This window comes from Ambystoma mexicanum, chromosome 1p (genome assembly GCF_040938575.1).
Source record: "Ambystoma mexicanum isolate Mex_15411 chromosome 1p, UKY_AmexF1_1, whole genome shotgun sequence".
NCBI classification, from domain to species: Eukaryota; Metazoa; Chordata; class Amphibia; order Caudata; family Ambystomatidae; genus Ambystoma; species Ambystoma mexicanum.
Genome location: NC_090921.1, coordinates 324038275 through 324060578, shown reverse-complemented (window position 1 = coordinate 324060578; position 22304 = coordinate 324038275). Strand labels below are relative to the sequence as shown.

General features: G+C 46.7%; 1 protein-coding gene across 1 annotated transcript in view; it reads right to left on the bottom strand.

Moving 5' to 3' along the window:
• CIMAP1D (CIMAP1 family member D) overlaps window positions 1-22304 on the bottom strand; it is a 101215-nt gene that overhangs the window by 63901 nt on the left and 15010 nt on the right. Inside the window, exon 2 of the mRNA XM_069648002.1 lies at window positions 4758-4868. Coding sequence (XP_069504103.1) covers window positions 4758-4868 — 111 coding nt within the window. The remainder of the gene's footprint in view (window positions 1-4757; window positions 4869-22304) is intronic.

Here is a 22304-nt window from a genome sequence, read left to right as displayed (position 1 = left end):
GCAGCAGAGCATGGTCTGCCACGTGTCATTACTTTACAAAAAACAACCTTCCTCCCCTCTCCATATCCCACCAACCACTCCCACTGCATCTCTTTTAGGACCAAAGTGCCAAGAGTGCATGCCATGCACACGTCAGATGTCATACTATAGAAGAGTAACATAACATACTACTGAGAAATAGGTCAATGCAATACAACCAGGAATTGGATAACACCACAAATGACCCATGCCAAAAACATTCTCTGCCGCTGTGAGGAATTCGATCATTCGCACGGGGAGGGTGCGCTCGGCTGGGCTTTTTTGAAGTTTTGTAATGAAAATGAATGATGGGAGATCAACCTCAGAAAATGTGTGTGGCTAATCCCCACACATTTTCGTCTGCTCACCGCACAACAAACACATAGGGCCTCATTTCAAGTCCAGCGGTAGCCGTGCCGGTAAAACCGGCAATCTACCACCAGACTTGTGATGAATTACCACCGCATGACTTGCCGGAGTAATTGGTGCATTACAGCCCCGCCGGTCCAGTAAGTCAGGCGGCAGCAATTGTTACTCCCCATTCCCATGGAGTCATATGACTCCATGGGAATGGGGAGGACGGAAGCACCGGCACTGTGCGCAACCGTTGTTTGCGGACCGGCAAGCTTGTGATGAGGCCCATAGTCATATGTACTCCGGAGGGGGACACAACCTACAGGTGCAGTCCTCCCTGTCACATTTCGCTGGAATTTTACAGCTATGGGTACATCAAAGCATCTCAAGAAGGGGGAAGGCAACACATTCCTCCCGCCATGGGCAGCCTAATTAAAATATCAAAATGCTTAATGGATCTGCATTCCTATTGTCTAAACTGCTGGTGGCAGTGCATACTTATTGGAGTTAATTGGAACAGGCCTGCATCAGGCTTGATCGCAGAATGGACACGATGAAGACAGTACTCACACCTCTTGGATATGCAATGTGTCGACCTGAAACTAGTTCCCATGCCTCTGTATGAAGGACAGAAAATGGCATGTCTGGGTCCACTATTTACCCTAGGCACCCCCTGTAAAGCAGACCCCTTTCAGAGGGACGAAGTATGTGATTTTATGGAGACAGAAGTCTGTTCTCACCACAAACTTCAAGGGAGAGCTGCACTTTGATCAAGAGCCCCACTTTGATCAAGAGCCACAAAGGGCTCAGATAACCAGAGAGACACTTTGATCTACAACAGACATGAAGATGGGTGGTACTTAGAAGTACATGTTGTCACCTCTTACCTTTCCTGTTGCAAAGCACTCTGGTCCTGACCTCACGCATAACAGAAGATTGTTGGTAGGGACCCAGGATTGGTTCATTAAGGTAGGCTTAGTCTGCTCCAATCACTGGGGCCTATTTGGCTTTTAAAGAAGGCTGAGCTCCTCAATTAGCAGATCATCCGATCACTTCTAAAAAGAATACGAAAAAGGGACTAATTTGGACCCTGGCTGAAGGAACAGTCTGCCTTACAGCTTCTGCCAGTGAAGGAAGGCCAGGATTTCCAAGAGGGAAGCAAGATCCCTCCCCTAAACAACTCACAAGGAACAGAGGGAGATACCGGACTCAGAGGACCCATCCAGCAGCTCCAAAGCGTGCCCTGCTAGGTTCTGCCAGCAAGCTTCCTAGGTGGGAAGTGCCAGAGGGTCTCTGAACAAAGGATAAGGCCGTAGCCTGCAAACACTCTCCTCAGCTTTGGGCCGTCTGCCACAAAGGATTACACAAGCTCTGCAAAGAAGCTAGGTGGAGTGCCACAACAAGCATCAACCAGCATCCAGCTTATAAGGACATTTTCAAGGCAGTCGAGACCTCGAACCGCGACTGGCTGTGCCACTGATTGTGTCTTGCTGCAGTCACTAAAGCCATCCGATATGCCTCGACCAGCGTTCCAGATCCACCAAAACCAGCACAGCGATGATTCTTGACCCCGCACCGCGGTGTAGGCCATCCTGCAACCATCTGTCCAGCCAGGCTTGCCAAACTGCCTGCCGCCTGATACCTGCAGCCGTCTCCTGTCTTGAACTCTGTCGCAGGAGCTGCAAATCGTCCTGGAACCGACTCGATGCTGTCGAGCATCAAGATCATCTCAAGCACTAGGATCATTGTGGGTCGGTCCACCTGGTCCTTCTCCGAAGGCCCCTTGTGACATTTACGACCACTTGCTTCTTTGGTGCTGAAACCCAATAACATTGAACAGTTAAGACTGATTGCTTTACCAACTACCATCCTGTCAGTATCCAGAGTGCATCCCTTTCCTTCGTGAAACTGTCTGTACTCTGTGTTCCTTTACCTTGTGGGTTGTATTAAACAATGATCCACAACCTTGCAGAGATAAGCCTGCCGTTCCATCCACATTGCCAAAAGTGGACAAGGAGGTTTCTAATTTACTTGTGTGTCCAATTTATTCAGATCCATTCTGGTGTACTAGAGGTGTGGGGTGATTGACGGTTTAGAAACCGATATTCATCCCTGGACCACTGGTGCCACAGAAGTTGATTCGTCACAGCCCCCCTACTGTCATACATCATCAAACTCCTATGCTGAAATAGGCAGAGGAGACCTACGGTCATCTCACCCCTATGGCTGACACTACTAGGCACCAATCGCACCTAAACACATCTACTCAACAAAACCTGACTTGTGATAAACAGGGAGAGCATTTAGCTTGCCAATTCCCTCTCGGGATGGTCACTCTCCCATCCAGACCTACAACACAGCAAACAGAAAGGAATTTGGAAGTACCAATGTTTACCTGTCTAACCCCACACAAGAACACCCTCTGGCCTCAGTGACACACCATTGCATTTAGAAGGCCTGAAGGCGTGCTATATGAGAGCAAATAACATAACATGACTGACCCCTCAAACCTACACCACGGCAGGCAAGCACTGCAATGTACCCTGAGTTATCAGTTTCCAGCAAGAACACATTGAAAGGCCACCGACGCACACCACCACACAGCCACAAAGAGATGGGAGCACAGGCCCTAGCACACTACAACCCTCTTCTCTCACACGACACACCACAACACAGGAATCACGCAGACTCAAACACACAAGTCTCTTCCACAAACGGTGAGTGGTAAGATACCAGGAGTGCCAACAGTCTGTTGTAGCTGAATAGAATGTGGAATGTAGGCAAGGGAGCCTGGAGAATGGAATGTGGAAGGTATTGTACAAAAAGACTGTATCTAAACGGTCGCATGAACAAAAAGTTCTAAAAATGCTACCACCAAAGGTTCAAACACCAAAAGTTTGAACCTTTGGTGGTAGCATTGCAGGTAAGTAAAAAAAACCAGTGTGGTATAGTGAGCGGGGTGTTGCGGGGGAGTACCATAAAAGGATACCAAGACAAAAAGGGATGACAAGGCGAAAGTGCACAGGCTGGGCATACTGTCAGTGGATGCATGCTGAAAGACAGATACATGCACTGCTCTTAGGAGAGGCATTAATGTTGGTTGACTTCATGACGTTAACTTTACATTGCATTGTGCGTGGTGATGAAGGAACCTTCATAAGGGAATAACGGAGAAGAGGTCCAAGGACACGGGAATGTGAGAGGCCAGGCTGTGATGGAGTATTATATTTGCAAAGCATAATCTGTGTATTCTCGAACAGACTATTGGACACATTAAATAGATGTGTATGATGAACTCAGATGATAAGTAAGGGAGGATGTTGTAGCTGAATAGAATGTGGAATGTAGGCAAGGGAGCCTGAAGAATGGAATGTGGAATGTAGGCAAGGGAGCCTGCAGAATAGAATGTGGAATGTAGGCAAGGGAGCCTGCAGAATAGAATGTGGAATGTAGGCAAGGGAGCCTGCAGAATGGAATGTGGAATGTAGGCAAGGGAGCCTGCAGAATAGAATGTGGAATGTAGGCAAGGGAGCCTGCAGAATAGAATGTGGAATGTAGGCAAGGGAGCCTGCAGAATGGAATGTGGAATGTGGGCAAGGGAGCCTGCAGAATGGAATGTGGAATGTAGGCAAGGGAGCCTGCAGAATGGAATGTGGAATGTAGGGCTGGGGACAGCTGGAAGGCAGTTAAGATCTAATATTAAACGAATTAAGACCTAATCAATGTCTCAGAGTCATCATTGATATTGTGGAGCATATATATATGGAACTTGGGTCACACCACACCCCACGGCACCAGCCCACAAATCCAGGACCAGAGGTTTATGGCTAGAACCATTAGGCTTCTGAGCCCCAGCCAGGACCATCCGCCACCTGCCCTCAGATATCCAGTATGGCGTCCCACAACAGTTCAAGAACTTCAACAGGGAAACTAGGTTTGGAAAATGGTAGACTCCTGCTTTAAAAATACCATGTAACCCATAGCATAACAAAAACAAAATGGGTATATTAGCAGACCTTGCTGCCAAGGACCTAACCACTTGAACCCACTCCCCGCCTCAACTAGGATGCATCACAGATTACAGACATGTAGTTCATCTCAGGTGTGAGCTGTTCGTAGCTATTTTTTTTATTTTCAATTTATAGTCAATGCGATTTAGCTTAAACGGTATGCATTCTGGTACTCGTAGTGCTACTTTGTCCTTCACAAATACAGCGTCAGAAGTACCAAGATTCAGTGATGGGAGCCAAAACACCAGGACCAGCTGCACTTCTTAACTTTACTTCAGGTAATATGAGATATAGCAAACAATGGCAGGAGTACACTGGCGATCCTCTCAGCTGCACGATAATCCCGTCATCCGGGAGCTTTCTGGGGACACTTACTGACGTTGCTGAGCCGCCCGTGGAAGGAGTACGCTGGGCTTGTGAAGCGGGTGTAGTCATGGCTGACGAAGCCCACTGTCGGCGGTAACCGGTAGCGGCCGGGACCAGGACCTGCAAGCAAGGATCACAGACACACAGTCATTGGCGTAATATAGGAAAGGGGCGTTACTGTTACAGGAACACAGCACACTGCTACATCCATCTGTCGACTCACATTATCAGGGACATCAGGTGTGAGAGAGGAAATTGTAAAGGTTATTAAGAGGCATGTTTACTAGATTATAGACTGACGTTACCAGGAGCGGCGGGTGTGAAAGCGGAGTACCACAGGCGATCAAGGGACACGATTACCAGATTATAGACTGACATCACCAGGAGCGCCAGGTGTGAGAGCGGAGTAACACAGGTGATCAATGGACATGTTTACCAGATTATAGACTGACATTACCAGGAGTGCCCGGTGTGAGAGCGGAGTACCACAGGCGATCAATGAACATGTTTACCAGATTATAGACTGACATTATCAGGAGCGCCAGGTGTGAGAGCGGAGTACCACAGGAGATCAAGGGACATGTTTAGTAGATTATAGACTGACATTACCAGGAACACCAGGTGGGAGAGCGGAGTACATCAGGCGATCAATGAACATGTTTACCAGATTATAGACTGACATTACCAGGAGCGCCAGGTGTGAGAGTTTACCAGATTATAGACTGACATTATCAGGAACGCCAGGTGTGAGAGCGGAGTACCACAAGAGATCAAGGGACATGTTTAGTAGATTATAGACTGACATTACCAGGAACACTAGGTGGGAGAGCGGAGTACATCAGGCGATCGAGGGACATTTTTACCATATTATAGACTGACATTACCAGGAGCACCAGGTGGGAGAGCAGATTACCACAGGTGAGAAAGGGACATGTTTACTAGATTATAGACTGACATTATCAGGAACACCAGGTGGGAGAGCGGAGTACATCAGGCGATCAAGGGACAGTTTTACCAGATTATAGACTGACATTACCAGGAACACCAGGTGGGAGAGTGGAGTACCACATGCGATCAAGGGACATGATTACCAGATTATAGACTGACATCACCAGGAGCGCCAGGTGTGAGAGCGGAGTACCACATGCGTTCAAGGGATATGATTACCAGATTATAGACTGACATCACCAGGAGCGCCAGGTGTGAGAGCGGAGTACCACAGGCGATCAATGGACATGTTTACCAGATTAGAGACTGAAATGCCCAGGAGCGGTCAAGTGTGAGAGTTTACCAGATTATAGACTGACATTAGCAGGAACGCCAGGTGTGAGAGCGGAGTACCACAGGCGAACAAGGGACATGTTTACCAGATTATAGACTGACATTACCAGGAGCACCAGGTGGGAGAGCGGAGTACCACAGGCGATCAAGGGGCATGTTTACCAGATTATAGAATGACATTACCAGGAGCACCAGGTGGGAGAGCGGAGTACCACAGGAGATCAAGGGACATGTTTACTAGATTATAGGATGATATTACCAGGAACACCAGGTGGGAGAGCGGAGTACCACAGGTGATCAAGGGACATGTTTACCAGATTATAGAATGACATTACCAGGAGCACCAGGAGGGAGAGCGGAGTACCACAGAGGATCAAGGGACTTGTTTACCAGATTATAGACTGTCATTACGAAGAGAACCAGGTGTGAGAGCAGAGAACCACAGACGATCCATTGATATGTTTACCAAATTATAGACTGATATTACCAGGAGCGCCAGTTGTGAGAGTTTATCAGATTATAGACTGACATTACCAGGAGCGCCAGGTGTGAGAGCGGAGTACCACAGGAGATCAAGGGACATGTTTACTAGATTATAGACTGACATTACCAGGAGCGCCAGGTGTGAGAGCGGAGTACCACAGGAGATCAAGGGACATGTTTACTAGATTATAGACTGACATTACCAGGAACAGCAGGTGGGAGAGCGGAGTACCACAGGAGATCAAGGGACATGTTTACCAGATTATAGAATGACATTACCAGGTGCACCAGGTGTGAGAGCAGAGTACCACAGACGATCAATGGACATGTTTAACAGATTATAGACTGACATTACCAGGAGTGCCAGGTGTGAAGGTTTACCAGATTATAGACTGACATTACCATGAGCGCCAGGTGTGAGAGCGGAGTACCACACGCGAACAAGGGATATGTTTACCAAATTATACACTGACATTACCAGGAGCGCCAGGTATGAGAGCGGAGTACCACAAGAGATCAAGGGACATGTTTACTAGATTATAGACTGACATTACCAGGAGCACCAGGTGGGAGAGCGGAGTACCACAGGCGATCAAGGGACATGTTTACTAGATTATAGACTGACATTACCAGGAACACCAAGTGGGAGAGCGGAGTACCACAGGCGATTAAGGGACATATTTACCAGATTATAGAATGACATTACCAGGAACACCAGGTGGGGGAGTGGAGTACCAAAGGAGATCAAGGGACATGTTTACCAGATTATAGACTGACATTGCCAGGAGCACTAGGTGTGAGAGTGGAATACCACAGATGATCAATGGACATGTTTACCAGATTATAGACTGGCATTACCAGGAGCGCCAGGTGTGAGAGTTTACCAGATTATCGATTGACATTACCAGGAGCGCCAGGTGTGAGAGCGGAGTACCACAGGCGAACAAGGGACATGTTTAAAAAATTATAGACTGACATTACCAGGAGCTCCAGGTGTGAGAACGGAGTACCAAAGGAGATCAAGGAACATGTTTACTAGATTATAGACTGACATTACCAGGAGCACCAGGTGGGAGAGCGGAGTACCACAGGCGATCAAGGGACATGATTACCAGATTATAGTCTGACATCACCAGGAGCGTCAGGTGTGAGAGCGGAGTACCACATGCGATCAAGGGACATGATTACCAGATTATAGACTGACATCACCAGGAGCGCCAGGTGTGAGAGTTTACCGGATTATAGACTGGCATTACCAGGAGCACCAGGTGTGAGAGCGGAGTACCACAGACGATCAATTGACATGTTTACCAGATTATAGACTGACATTACCAGGAACACCAGGTGTGAGAGTTTACCAGATTATAGACTGACATTACCAGGAGCGCCAGGTGTGAGAGCGGAGTACCACAGGCGAACAAGGGACATGTTTACCAAATTATAGACTGACATTACCAGGAGCACCAGGTGTGAGATCGGAGTACCACAGGAGATCAAGGGACATGTTTACTAGATTATAGACTGACATTACCAGGAGCACCAGGTGGGAGAGCAGAGTACCACAGGCAATCAAGGGACATGTTTACTAGATTATAGACTGACATTACCCGGAACACCAGGAGGGAGAGCAGAGTACCACAGGCGATCAAGGGACATGTTTACTAGATTATAGAATGACATAACCGGGAGCACCAGGTGGGAGGGCGGAGTACCACAGGAGATCAAGGGACATGTTTACCAGATTATAGACTGACATTACCAGGATCACCAGGTGGGAGAGCGGAGTACCACAGGCTATCAAGGGACATGATTATCAATTTATATTCTGACATCACCAGGAGCACCAGGTGGGAGAGCGGAGTACCACAGGCGATCAAAGGACATGATTACCAGATTATAGTCTGACATCACCAGGAGAGTCAGGTGTGAAAGCAGAGTACCACAAGCGAACAATAGACATGTTTACCAGATTATAGACTGACATTACCAGGAGCACCAAGTGTGAGAGTTTACCAGATTATAGACTGACATTACCAGGAGCGCCAGGTGTAAGAGCGGAGTACCACATGCGAACAAAGGACATATTTACCAGATTATAGACTGACATTACGAGGAGCACCAGGTGTGAGAACGGAGTACGACAGGAGATCAAGGACATGTTTACTAGATTGTACAATGACATTACCAGGAGCACCAGGTGGGAGAGCGGAGTACCACAGGAGATCAAGAGACATGTTTACCAGATTATAGACTGACATTACCAGGAGCACCAGGTGGGAGAGCTGAGTACCACAGGCGATCAAGGGACATGATTACCAGATTATAGTCTGACATCACCAGGAGCACCAGGTGGGAGAGCGGAGTCCCACAGGCGATCAAGGGACATGATTACCAGATTATAGTCTGACATCACCCGGAGAGTCAGGTGTGAGAGCAGAGTACCACAGGCGATCAATGGACATGTTTACCAGATTATAGACTGACATTACCAGGAGCACCAGGTGTGAGAGCGGAGTACCACAGGCGAACAAGGGACATGTTTACCAGATTATAGACTGACATTACGAGGAGCACTAGGTGTGAGAGCAGAGTACGACAGGAGATCAAGGGACATGCTTTCTAGATTATAGACTGACATTACCAGGAGCACCAGGTGGGAGAGTGGAATACCAGAGGTGATCAAGGGACATGTTTACTAGATTATAGACTGACATTACCAGGAACACCAGGTGGGAGAGCGGAGTACCACAGGTGATCAAGGGACATGTTTACTAGATTATAGAATGACATTACCAGGAGCACCAGGTGGGAGAGCGGAGTACCACAGGAGATCAAGGGACATGTTTACCAGATTATAGACTGACATTACCAGGAACACCAGGTGTGAGAGCGGAGTACCACAGGCGATCAATGGACATGTTTACCAGATTATAGATTTGCATTACCAGGAGCGCCAGGTGTGAGAGTTTACCAGATTATAGACTAACATTACCAGGAGCGCCAGGTGTGAGAGCAGAGTAATACAGGTGAACAAGGGACATGTTTACCCAATTATAGACTGACATTACCAGGAGCGCCAGGTGTGAGAGCGGAGTACCACAGGCGATCAAGGGACATGTTTACCAGATTATAGAATGACATTACCAGGATCACCAGGTGGGAGAGCGGAGTACCACAGGAGATCAAGGGACATGTTTACCAGATTATACCAGATTTAACCTAATCTCGATCCCAGTAACCCCTCCAACTACAGGCCCATCACCACGGTGCCATACCTACTCAAAATTCTGGATAGAGTGGCCTATCTGCAAATCCAGGACTACCTCGAAACCAACAATCTACTAGGGCTTAGACAATTCCGTTTCCATCCCAGACACGGCACGGAGACAGCCTTAATTGATCTGAAAACCCAAATCAAGGACCTGAAAGACAAGGGCAAACAGGCGCTCCTGCTCCTTCTTGATCTCTCAGCAGCCTTCGATTTGGTCAATCATCAAATCCTCTGCCACCATCTCAAGATTGCTGCTCACTTTTCAGACGCAGCCACATCCTGGATCAGCTCTTTCCTGGCAAACAGAACCATGAGGGTCTTCTCTTCCTTAGCCGCAGCCGATCCAGCTCATGTCCCGTGTGGAGTCCCACAAGGATCTTGTGTATCCCCCACACTTTACAATGTGTTTACTAAACCGCTCTTTGATATACTTGACTATCTGGGTGTCTCCTACACTAATTATGTGGACGACACAAAGATACTCATCCCTATCACGGGCGACTATGCAACCGATGTCAAAGCACTCAATGCAGTCTACCCTGTCATCCAGGCATGGATGGCACATCATGGGCTCTGCCTAAATGATGAAAACACAGAGTTACTCATTCTAGGCTCTCAACCCAAACTCACTAAACTTGACCCCAAATACAAATCCTTTATTATTGACGGGAATGATATCAAAGTTTCCAACGTCACTAAAACACTTGGAATCTACTTAGACTCTACTCTGTCCCTCAATAGACAAACCAATGCAGTAGTCTCAGCGTCATTTTATACCTGTAAACTGATCACAGAGCGCCGCCCCTTCTTGACAGCGGATAACTGCCTGATCCTCGCCAGAACCGTCATCATGTCCAAAATCGACTATTGCAACGCCCTCTACTTAGGGACCAGTCAAAGAAACCTTGATAAACTCCAGGTCACTTAGAACAATGCCTTAAGGGCAGCTCTCAACGTCCCCAGGCGCTCTCACATTTCCAACACTAGACGCAACTTGCATTGGCTACCCGTCACACATCACATATCTCTCAAAGCACTTGTTCTAACTCACAAGGCTCAGAACAATGTAGCCCCTGCCTACTTATCCACGTGCTTTACTCAACATACAGCAATCAGACCCTTGAGATCTGCTCAAGCTCACACATTGACTATTCCCAGTTTCAAGCTGCAGACAGCCAGAGGCTCGAGCTTCCCAGTCCTTGCGGCTAAGCTCTGGAACACCCTACCCAATGCTCTACGAAATGTTCCATACATCCACTCCTTCAAATCGAAAACCAAATTGTGGCTACATGATCTGGATGCCCAGGCCAACTCTCTATAAGCCTTTACAGTTGTCAATCCTTTTACTTGCGAACTGGCTGTGTACTGCTTATTGACTGTTCTGCTCAGCTTTTTCTTCTATGTAATGCTCTTAACTGCTTGTATATATGTGTAAAATGTAAAATATATCTTTGCTGTAACCTGTAACTGCCTTGCAAAACATGCGCCCAGATGCCCCGGGGCAAGGTGTGCACTACAAATAAAATAAATCCAAATACAAATTATAGACTGACATTATCAAGAGCACCAGGTGGGAGAGCGGAGAACATCAGGCGATCATGGGACATGTTTACCAGATTATAGACTGACATTACCCGGAGCACCAGGTGGGAGAGCGGAGTTCCACAGGCGATCAAGGGACATGTTTAACAGATTATAGACTGGCATTACCAGGGGCACAAGATGTGGCACAGAGGAGTCTTGAAGATACACAGGGGCAAATGCATGACTGATTCCACAGAGGGCTATCAGCAGGGATTTCAAGAAGGTAATTACAAATTCTGTGGTAGGAATAATTTTAGCGATATTCATAAATTACCACCAGGATTACTCTCCATTGGATTTTGGATTAAGGGTTCTGTAGTTATTCCCTGAGGCAATATTACAGTGCAATACCATGGGAGGTAAAATGTTCCAGTTCATTTTTGCCAAAGTCTGAATGTTTTTATCTCCACCTAAAAGGTGGAGGTAAAAATTCAATTTTGGCCCCAAAAATGTTAACTTTTTTGTAATGTAAAATATGTATTACTGGCCCATGGTTTGGGTATGAAACTATGGCATCTCTGGTGACCCCCTCACACCCTCATGCACATTTAATGCATAAAAGGGTCAGTACCTTGGTGTAGGCCTCAACCCCTAGGCCATCACATCGCCCCTCACTCACTCACTAGACACCACCCTCACATAACCTCCCCGCTACCCGGTCCAGCTGTACCCCTCTTCTGTGCCCCTCTGTATCCCACCCCTGCTGTATATCTATTCTGTTGTTACATCTCAAATGCGCTCCGTTATGCATCTGTACTGTTGTATACCTCTTAAAGGTTCTCTGTTATGTATCTGTGTTCTTGTATACCTCTGTAAATCGCTTCGTTGCTTCTCAAAGCCAGGTCTGGGCACAATAAATACCATAAATAATAATAATGAAGTATTGACCCTTTTTTATATTTAAAAAGTGTACAGTAATGCTATTAACTTATATTGTCTATTTCCACTATCGCATTGTAGGTGGTAATGGACATATAAAAATGTTTGCAAAAATGACTTCAGAAGTTACCATTGCCAGAGGATGTATTTCTGGAATACCACTAGAGGTATTCCAGAAATATCACATCCGCCAGTGGTAAACTCTGAGGAGCCCGTGCCGGGGGACCGTTACGATTCACTGCAATGTAAACGGCTCCCTATCGCCAAATGTTCATCATTTGCAGAGTGGAGTGCTAAAGTGCAGTGCAAAAGGCGGCGTGCACTTGTGATATGATGTGGCATTTGTAACGAGCCCATACACAAGTGTTTCAAGGCACAACAAGGCAAGGAAGGGGGAACAGAGGGAGGACAGAGACAACGATCTTACTAGGCCAAGTGACATTGCGATCATGCAAGTGCAGGGGCGGTCGGAGAGGAAAAGTGCCAGGGAAAAGGGGAAGGGAGTAGTGCTGTACATGGGATCAAATCAATAACAAGTGGGGCCAGCAGGTGGCAGGTGCAAGGGAAAGTGCAGACAGCAGGTGTGCAAAAGTGCAGGTAGGGGGACTGTAGGGTTACAAATACAGACCCAAGTGCAAGGGTTGCTGGGAGGCAGTGTAGGTCTGCAACTGGGCGGGCAGGGACCTGTGCCCGAAATCAGAGGGTAGCCAGGTGACCAGTGCAGTATCAGACAGGAAATTACCAAGGGAGAGGAAGAGAGAAGGCAGAAGTATAGAGGAAGGTCTTCAGGTGCTTCCGGAACCGGGGATGGTTCTCCTCAAGTTTCAGAGAGGCAGGGAGGCTGTTCCAGAGGGAGGCCCCAGCCGAAGAAAGAGATCTACCACCAACCCATTGCTTGGAGAAGTGACTGACCCTGAGGGAGTTGTAGGTGGAGGAGTGAAGAGCTCGAGTAGGAAGGTATTTACGAAGAGAGAGTTGGAGGTATTGAGGACCCAGGCCCCAGAAGGCCTTGTGGACAATGCAGAGGGTTTTGAACTTAATCCTTGCAGCCACTCTGAGACAATGCAGAGATTTCAGTAATGGAGAGATATGATCCCTGGGCTTAAGGCCAAGGACAAGTCTCACTGTCCTGTTCTGGATGAGTTGCAGAGGGCGGGGAGTAGAGGCAGGCAGATTTAGAAAGAGGATGTTGCAGTAGTCCAGCCTAATGAGAACCAGAGCTTTAGACAGTGAGCTTCTCGGGGAAGGGGAGGAAAGGAAGAATACCTCTGAGGAGGTGCAGTTGGTAGTTTGACTTCTTAGAGACATCAGAGATGTGAGGAGAAAAGGAGAGTGTGAAGTCGAAGATGACTCCAAGGTTCTTAGCCTCACAGGTGGGAGCAGGAAGAGGGCCAAGGGAAGCCATCCAGAGAGTGACAGGAAAGGAGGGTGCAGGTGTGCCGATGAGGAGAATCTCTGTCTTACTGGCATTAAGGCAGAGGTCGTTGGCGGCATACCACTCCTGGATAGCAGGCAGACAGTCAGAGATGAGAGAAGGAGAAGAGGTGGCAGAGGGGAGCCTGAAAACGATTGGAGTGTCATCCACATAGCACTGAAAGTTGGAGCAGAGAGCGGCAATACGGTGGGCGAGAGGTGCCAGGTATTGGTTGATCCTTCAGGGAGAAAGGTTAGACCCCTGGGGAACACCACATGTAGAGAGTGAGATAGAGGAAAGGAAGGACCCAAGTTGGACCTGGGAGGTTCGATTAGAGAGGAATGAGGTCAACCAGGCCAGGGCCTGATCAGTGTTACCCAGGTTATCACAGAGATGATTGAGCAGGATGACATGGTTGACCGTGTCAAAGGCAGAAGAGAGATTGAGTAAGATGAGAACAGAGGGGAGATTAGAATCAAGGTTAGAGCGCAGGTCTTCACAGATGTTCAGGAGAGCAGTTTCCATACTTCTGCCAGCTCTGAAGCCAGACTGATGGTCATGGAGACAACCAACAGATTCAGTGTGAAGATTAAGCTGGGAGATGGCCAGCTTTTCCAGGAGTTTGCCCAGGAAAGGAGTGATGGCGAACAGGTGATAGCTGGGCAGGAGGGTTTCTTGAGAAGAGGGTGCACAACAGAGTGTTTCTGGGGGGGAAGGGAAGGCTCCAGTGGCAAAAGAGTAGTTGCAGAAGTCAGCCAGGGCAGGAGCGAGGGTGTCAATGTGGTCCTTGACGGTTTTGGAAGAACACGGAAGAACCTCTTTTGACTGACTTTCATAGCTCGGAATTGTCTAGAAACCTTGTATGGGTAGAAGATGTAAGAGGATTCAATTCAACACTACAGCTAAGTCAACGCCTAGTCTATAATACTGAATGAAAACCCTTATTGATATAACTTTAAGTCCAGTTCATGCGTTCTGGATGACTACCCCTATATAACACCCCTCTCTTGGAATCCTCCTGACCCCACTGAGCCAAGAAGTAGTTCTGTTTTGCAAGTTAAAAGGTTTAATTGATAGTTTCAACAATAGGTATATATATCACACTTTATAATAAATTAATAATTGAATATCACACTTAATCTGATATGATAAAGATTAACAAGGAGAATCTGGCACTAGCACACTTCTTTATAATCACTAAGGAGTTGACATGAAATGGATAAGATAGCAACAATACTTTTATGGTTTCAAATGGATGCAAGGTGGAATGAAATGCAGTACAGAAAATAACTTGATAGGATTTCAGCAAAAGACAATGTAATCACTTTCTTGGACAATTCACCCCCCCTTTTATGCAATGCAAGGAAATGGAAGGAAGGCACACAATTCTCAGAAATGCAATTCAAATGTAATTCAGTTCACCCAGCAACTTACACTACAGAAGTTGAAAACACAGGCAAAATGCTTTGATATGTGCTGGCAATGGAGTGAAAATATGTTAAAATGCTTTTAATTCCCTCTAGAGGTTCAGGATGAGTGGTATCTAGTTAATATTAGTCCAGGCTCACACTAGCAATGATTCAGGGATAATTAGCAGGTTAAACGAATTTCTGGCAAATGGAAGGCAAGCAAACTGCTGTTTTCACACGTGGAGAAATTTGCAAATCGCGGCAAAATTCTCGCGTGCGTTTTATGCGATTGCGGCAAAACTATAGGGGGTAGGAATGCGGTTCTAGGTTTGTAGGAAAGCCACGATTCTAAGCTTTCCGAGGAAAGTTACTGCAAGTCTCTAGCACAAACGGTCACGGAGATATGAGCGATTAAATAAAGGACGTTTTTCAGATTTGAAATTTTAAAGTTCAAAAAGACAAGTGCAGCTTGCAACTAGAAAGTGACAGGTGACAGCTTTGCAAATGACAGGTGACAGTTAGGAGACAGTTCTACTTAGATTAAAATAGATTGAATTATATTATTTTAACTAAGAGATTGGTTCTGCACAGTTTTCTAGGTACTCACACTATATTCTTGAGTGAAATGGGCCTCGCCATGGATCTGGTCAGGTTTTAGACTGGACTCTGGTCTCTGCACTTCACAGTGATCTGGGTCAGCTCTGCTCTGCCTCTGCTAACAGGTCAGCTCTACTCTGCTGGTCTGGTCTGGGTCTCTGAAGGTTGATGGAGGTAAAGTATGGATTTTCCCGGCAGAGCTTCCAGCTGCAAATGGATTTGAAGGTCCCTATCTGTCCTGTCTCTCTGCTTTTATGTGTTTTGAATGTGGGTGTGTGTGCAGCATCACTAGCCCCTACCCCTCTCCACTTGCCATTGGCCCAATTTCCGTTTCTCACTTGATTGGGGAAGGAACTGTGAGTCAGAGTGATGCTGTAGGTTTTATGGGTCAGAGGATCCTCCCCTGTCAAATTGCACACAATCTATATTTGATAAAAAAAACCCATATTTGCAGAGGTCCATATTGTTTTAAAATCATATGCACCCATCATGCATTACAGGAGGTATACCCTGTTCAAACTTTGCTCTTCCTGGGGGCTTGCATTCAGAAATGGCAATATTTGCACCTTTTTAGTGGTTTTGCAACATCAGATTTTTCTCCAGATTTACACACATTTATTTATTTATTTAACATTTATATTCATTTACATTTATTTCATGTGCGCAAGGAGTATGGACATTAGTTGATGAAGTGTCAGATTTTTCACATGCACACATTTTGAGTAATATCCTCTTTTCCGCTAAAACCCCCCTGAACATGCCACCGGTTCTAAAAACCTCTTAAAATGTGGGCAGAAAAATCACAAGAATTATGGTGTCATTTAAATAATTTTCACAAGTCCGCTCTATGAGTTATTCATCTTTTTCTAAAACCATATTCTGGCTATAGAGGTGTGTCTTTTCATGTCACATGGTACAGAAACCAGTCTTTCCAGTTTCTGCCAAGCTCAGAGACCCTGCCCCTCCCAGCTTCTGCCAAGAGGAAGCTCCATTTACGACTCCCGCCAATAAAACATTTGCCTGAGTCAGGACAGGGCTTTGTTCAGAGCTCCTGTATTCTGTGGGGGCTCCCCTTAATTCAATTATCAGAGAGATGGCATATCCTTAATGTGGCCAGCAAAAGGCAGATAGGCCTGGGAACACAGCTGTGACTCAAGTTTCACTCCTGATGGGGGGTAGTTGCCAGGCAAAATTGGAATCTCTTTAAGCCAGTTTTTAGCTACATGTCATTTCTGTTCCCCAGTTTTCTGCATTCAAATAAAACTAAACATTTTTACATATGCAGCTAGAATGCTGATTCTAAGTTCAAAACTATGACATTTAAACAATTGCAACCTATGTGACACTCAGAAATAGGTCACTCAGTCAATTTAAACATTTAGATTTGTAGTGTCTTTCAGTCCAAATTTACTTAAACTGCTGAAATCCACAGCTCAGCCAGTCTTGCTATAAATCTTCAAGTCACTTCAGAATATAACTTTACATTGGATCCACCTCTCAGTAAGTCTTTCTTTGGCTTGCTTTGGGTTAATTTATTCAGTTTTCTACAAAATCTGGTGGTTTTAAAACGCCGGCTTTTGGATAGTGGTGAGTACTGGTACTGCACCCCTTTTTGGGATTTAAGAAAATGAATTCCCAACAGTTATGGGTTTGCTTTTGACAATCAGCATTGCCACTCCCAATGGTTTCAGACTACTGTGTGGGTAGTCCAATGGTGGTTTTAGGCAGCGTCCTTCTGTGCCCATAACATCGGCAAAAATGAGTGGCAGCCTATTCTTCATGCATTTCCCTGTGCATTTTCTGGGAAGCTCTGGCCATCATGATGTTTTCCATGTCAGTACTGCACAGTTTTGAGGTAGGGCTCGGATGCATGGGTAAATACATCCCACAAGCCCCCCTCTTGCGATGGCCATTCTATTTCACGAATGGGACTCGCAAGACCTGGGATGTTTCCTCATCTTCTTCCAATAGATGGCACAGTTCAGCATCTTTTTCTCCATCCGGTCGGATCGATCGGTTCTCCTCGCCGGTCCTGATGGGAAAATTGGGCGGTACCCTGGGCCCGTTGCGTCTCTGCTCCCGGTCACCGGATCGTCCTCCTTGTCCCGTCTCCAGGTTTTCTTTCTCCTAGGACAAAGGAAGAGCGGTAATACCTATTCATAGACGTTTTTTCCACCACTGTTGAGATAGTGGGGCAGCATATGCATTTCATCATAACGAAACATTACATTCTTATTTTGAAAAAAAAAACAGTATAACTAAGAGACAGTTTCATGCAAATCACAATATTTTAGAGACTAGATGTGGTATGTTTTATGGTTGGAACTGAATTAATCTGAGACAGTACCCGCTAGGATTCCAGAGGATTCCTCCAGTTGTTGCAGAGTGTGCCTGGGATGGCAACATTTCAACTGGTTTATGTGGACCCACTTGTCTTCCCCCACTGCCAAAGGACCTTTGGGGATGTGGATTTTGTAGGCCACAGGGGAGATCTTGTCGATGATCTCAAAGGGTCCCTTCCATGTAGGCAAAAATTTGCGCTGCTTGGCCTGGTTCCTTTGGAAGTTGTATAGATAGACCCGGTCTCCCACCTGATATTCCTTCCTGGAAGTCTTCAGGTCATAGTGGGTCTTCATGCTATCAGCTGATCTTTCTAGATTCCGCTGAGCATAAGCAAAAGCATGTTGAAGGTGTTTCCTTAAATTCTCCACATACTCATGAGTTGTGGAGGCATTTATTAGTGTCTGCTCTTGGGTCCTTTAGAGCAAATGCTGCGGAAGCACCATCTTGCGCCCAGTCATCAACTCAAATGGTGACATTTTGGTTGCAGATGAAGGGGTAGATCTGATGGCCATTAGGACCAGAGGTAATCGGATATCCCAACTTGGCCCAGAACCTGCCACAAACTTCTTTAAGATGCTCACAATTGTCTGGTTATATCTCTCTACTGCCCCAGAAGAAGCTGGCCGGTAAGCAATATGCAACTTCCTTTTGACCCCCAGTATCTCCCACATCTTTGTCATTACTTCACTGGTGAAGTGGCTACCTCTGTCTGACTCAATCCTTTGAGGTAGACCAAAACGGGAAAAGATGTGGTTAATCATCAAGGCGGCTGCCGTTTCTGCCTTGCAATTTGGGGCTGGGAGACATTCCACCCACTTGGTAAACAAGCATGTCACAGTCAACATGTACTTATTCCCCCTAGCAGAGCGAATCACGGGGCCTACAAAGTCGATTTGTAAATCTGACCATGGCAGTGTCATCCCCCGCTTTTGGAGAGGCGCACGGTGCGTGAGGGATGATGGCTGAAATTGTGCACACACAAGACACCCCTTCAAGTATTGGTCGAGGTCCTGCCCCATGTGTGGCCAGTATGCAACCTCTCTTAAGATTTCCAATGTTGTGTGACACCCCCTATGACCGGCGGTGGCCGCATCATGGGCGTGACTTAACATCAGGCTTCGGAATGAGGTAGGAACCACCCACTGATCGTGGCCAGCTTTGGATTTCCTTACCAACAAACCGTCTTGGATCCGGAACATTTTTGGACATTTCATCAACACTCTTAGGTCCTCTTTCCCAATGTAATCGGTATCCGTCAGGGGAAAGTTCTCAGGGTCCTCAAGGTGTTGGTAAAATTTACCAATTATTGGATCCCCCTTCTGAGCGGTAATTAAATCAGCATCAGGGGTCTCCTTACTCCATTGTGCAATTGAAAGGTCGTTGTGAGCATTTGTCTGGGACCTAGTGATAGCAGTGACCTGGATTTCCCCCAACAGGGACTCAATCTCAATTAGATCCCTTTGGATGGCCCCGGTTTTGGCCAGCTGATCAGCTAAGTCATTTCTAGTTTTGTCTGGTCCCTCTACTTTGGAATGACCCTTGATCTTCTTCCAATAGATGGTCATCTCATTCGAGGTGACCAGGTCATCAATGTTTTGAATCAACTTCCCATGTTTCAAGTGTTTGTTGTTAGCACATAACATGCCTCTGGTTTTCCAATTAACCAGGTGCTCCACGAACCCGTTCCGTACATAATCCGAATCTGTGATTATGACCAGTTCGTGGAGTTGATGCTGGACAGCAGTGAGGATGGCCTGATGCACAGCCATCAATTCTGCCACCTGACTACTTCGGGGACCAATTTTGTATCCAGCGGAGGGTTCTGGGGACTCATTCACCCATGCATTCCCTACGCCGGCCACCAGTTCTTACTCCCCGTTGTTGTCAACATGGTACGACCATCCATCCACATAGACAGTGGGCATTCCCTCACACTTGTCCTCTTCAAAGACTTTGTGTGGGGAATTAAGGTATGCCTCCGTGTTGTCCTTGATTTTTAGACTTTCGTCCTCGAGACAGTTTTCTCTGGCACAATCATGCAAGTCAGCCAGACCTTGCGCGAGGGGACTCTTCTTGTTTTGGCCATATCTGTCCTCCACAGGAAAGCCTTGCATTGACAGAATCCAGGAAGTAATTCGGGAATTACTCACATTTCCGGCCCGGATTCTGTCACTTTGGAGATATTGCAGAGGCTGGTGTGGAGTCTCCACTATGATGTGTTCCCCCTGGATAAACGGGCGGTAATTCTTCAATGCCCACACCGTTTCCAGGAGTGCCTTCTCACAATCGTTGAATTTTTCCTCCACAGAGGATAAAGTTTTGCTCGCATAGGAGATTACTTTATTGACCTTGTCATGCTTTTGGTATAATACTGCCGTCAAGCATGTATTAGAGAACCCCGTCTCCAGGAAGAACTCCTTGTTTCTGACAGGGTAAGCTAGGCAAGGCGCTTGTGAGATGCTTCTCTTGAGTTGTCTTACTGCCTCGGCTTGTTCTGGACCCCATTCCCACTTGACCCCCCCTTCAGGAGATGAATCAGGGGTCTGGTAATCTCTGCGTAGCCCTCAATGAACTTTCTGCTGTAATTAGTCAGTCCAAGGAGGCTCCTTAGTTCTCGCAGAGTTGTGGGGTCTTTCAGTTTCTGAAGTGCTTCCACTTTCTTTTCCTGGGGACAGAGACCCTGAGGAGTAATCTCATGCCCCAAGAAATTAACACGGGTTCTACACCACTGTGCTTTCTGAAAGGAAAGTTTTGCTCCGGCGGCCCTCAACTGTGTCAGAACATAACGGATTTCCGCTATGTGTTCCTCCACAGATGAACTTTTGATGAGGACATCATCTACATAATCCAGGTTACCCCTCGCACCCAGGTCGGGCATGGCCTTATGTAGGAAAATGTTGAATTCATTGCCGGAGTTGAGGTATCCGAAGGGCGTCCGGGTCCATGTGTACTGCTGGCCCCCAAAGGTAAAAGCCAGTTTGTATTGGTCCTCCCTGCTGACAGGCACAGTCCAGTATCCATTGGTCAGGTCTATTGCAGTGAATACCTGTGACCCCTGGATCTGGGCCAGCCCTTGGTCAATGTAGGGCAGAGGCCATCGGGAAGTATGGACCCGTTTGTTGAGCTCCCTGAGGTCGGCGCAGAGTCTCCACTGGCCGTTTGGCTTCAATATTCCCAGCACCGGATTATTGAAGGTGCTGTGGACTGGACGGATTATTCCCCTGGACTCAAGGTTCTTAATTATTTCAGTAAGGGACTCCATTGATGCGAGAGGCAAGAGATATTGCTTCACAAACACAGGAGTCATGCCAGGGTCCGTGGGGATTGTTGTTGTGTGGATGTCGGTGCAGCCACAGTCATATGAGTCTACCGCAAAGAGATCTTGGAAATCCAAGAAAACTTGTTTCAACTTTTGCTTTTGTTCCAGAGTCACACAGGCGTCAGCTAGGTTGACTCTCTCTTCCACCATCTGCCTGAAGCCTGGAAAGACTTCTGGTTTGGCTATCTCAGCGGCCTCCTCCAGCTGGGTGGAGAAGTCCCTGGTCAGAGTGCTGATTTGGACTGGAGGCTTCAGGTGGGAAAGGCAGCCCTCATGGACTTGGAAAATCACCTCATCCCTCCTGAAGTCACAAGTCACATCTTCCTTACCATAAGGGCAAGAAGTGTACACCAGGAAGTTCCCCCCATGCCGGGTAAAAATCCTGTCTGGTGTTGTATTGTCGTCACTGTCACTGTCAAAGCAGTCCTTGGGGATTGGCCCTAACAGTTCATTTACTAAGTCGATGGAAAAATGTCGGTCATCAACCGCCATTCCAATAATGGTGCCTGCGGCTAGAGTAATACTCTTTAAGTCGCTGTTATCCACCTCTATTAGAATGGTGTCATGTTCTATGTTGACTAATGGTGTTGGTTTTACCCCTAACCCTTGCTGTTGGAGAGAAGCATGTAGATGTATGTAAGCATCAGGGTTTTTCAACTCTTGTCCCCTTTTAACTTTCACTTCCAGGGAGAATTGTCGGGTCCTTTCTGGGATGGTGACTTCCTCTTTGATCTGAATTTCAACTGCATAAGGTAGCAATTGAGCTGACCTAAATGCTTTTTCTGGATCATCAAAGCCCATGGGATTATCCGCTAATCGGGACCAAGCTTTGAAGTTTATTAGGTCCAAACTAATGGCAAAGCGATTGAGAATGTCACTGCCTAAGTAAAAGGCGGCAGGGACGTCTCGCACGACCCAACAATTGTGGACTATGCTCTTGTTGCCAATGGAGATTTTGAGCATACACCTGCTTGGC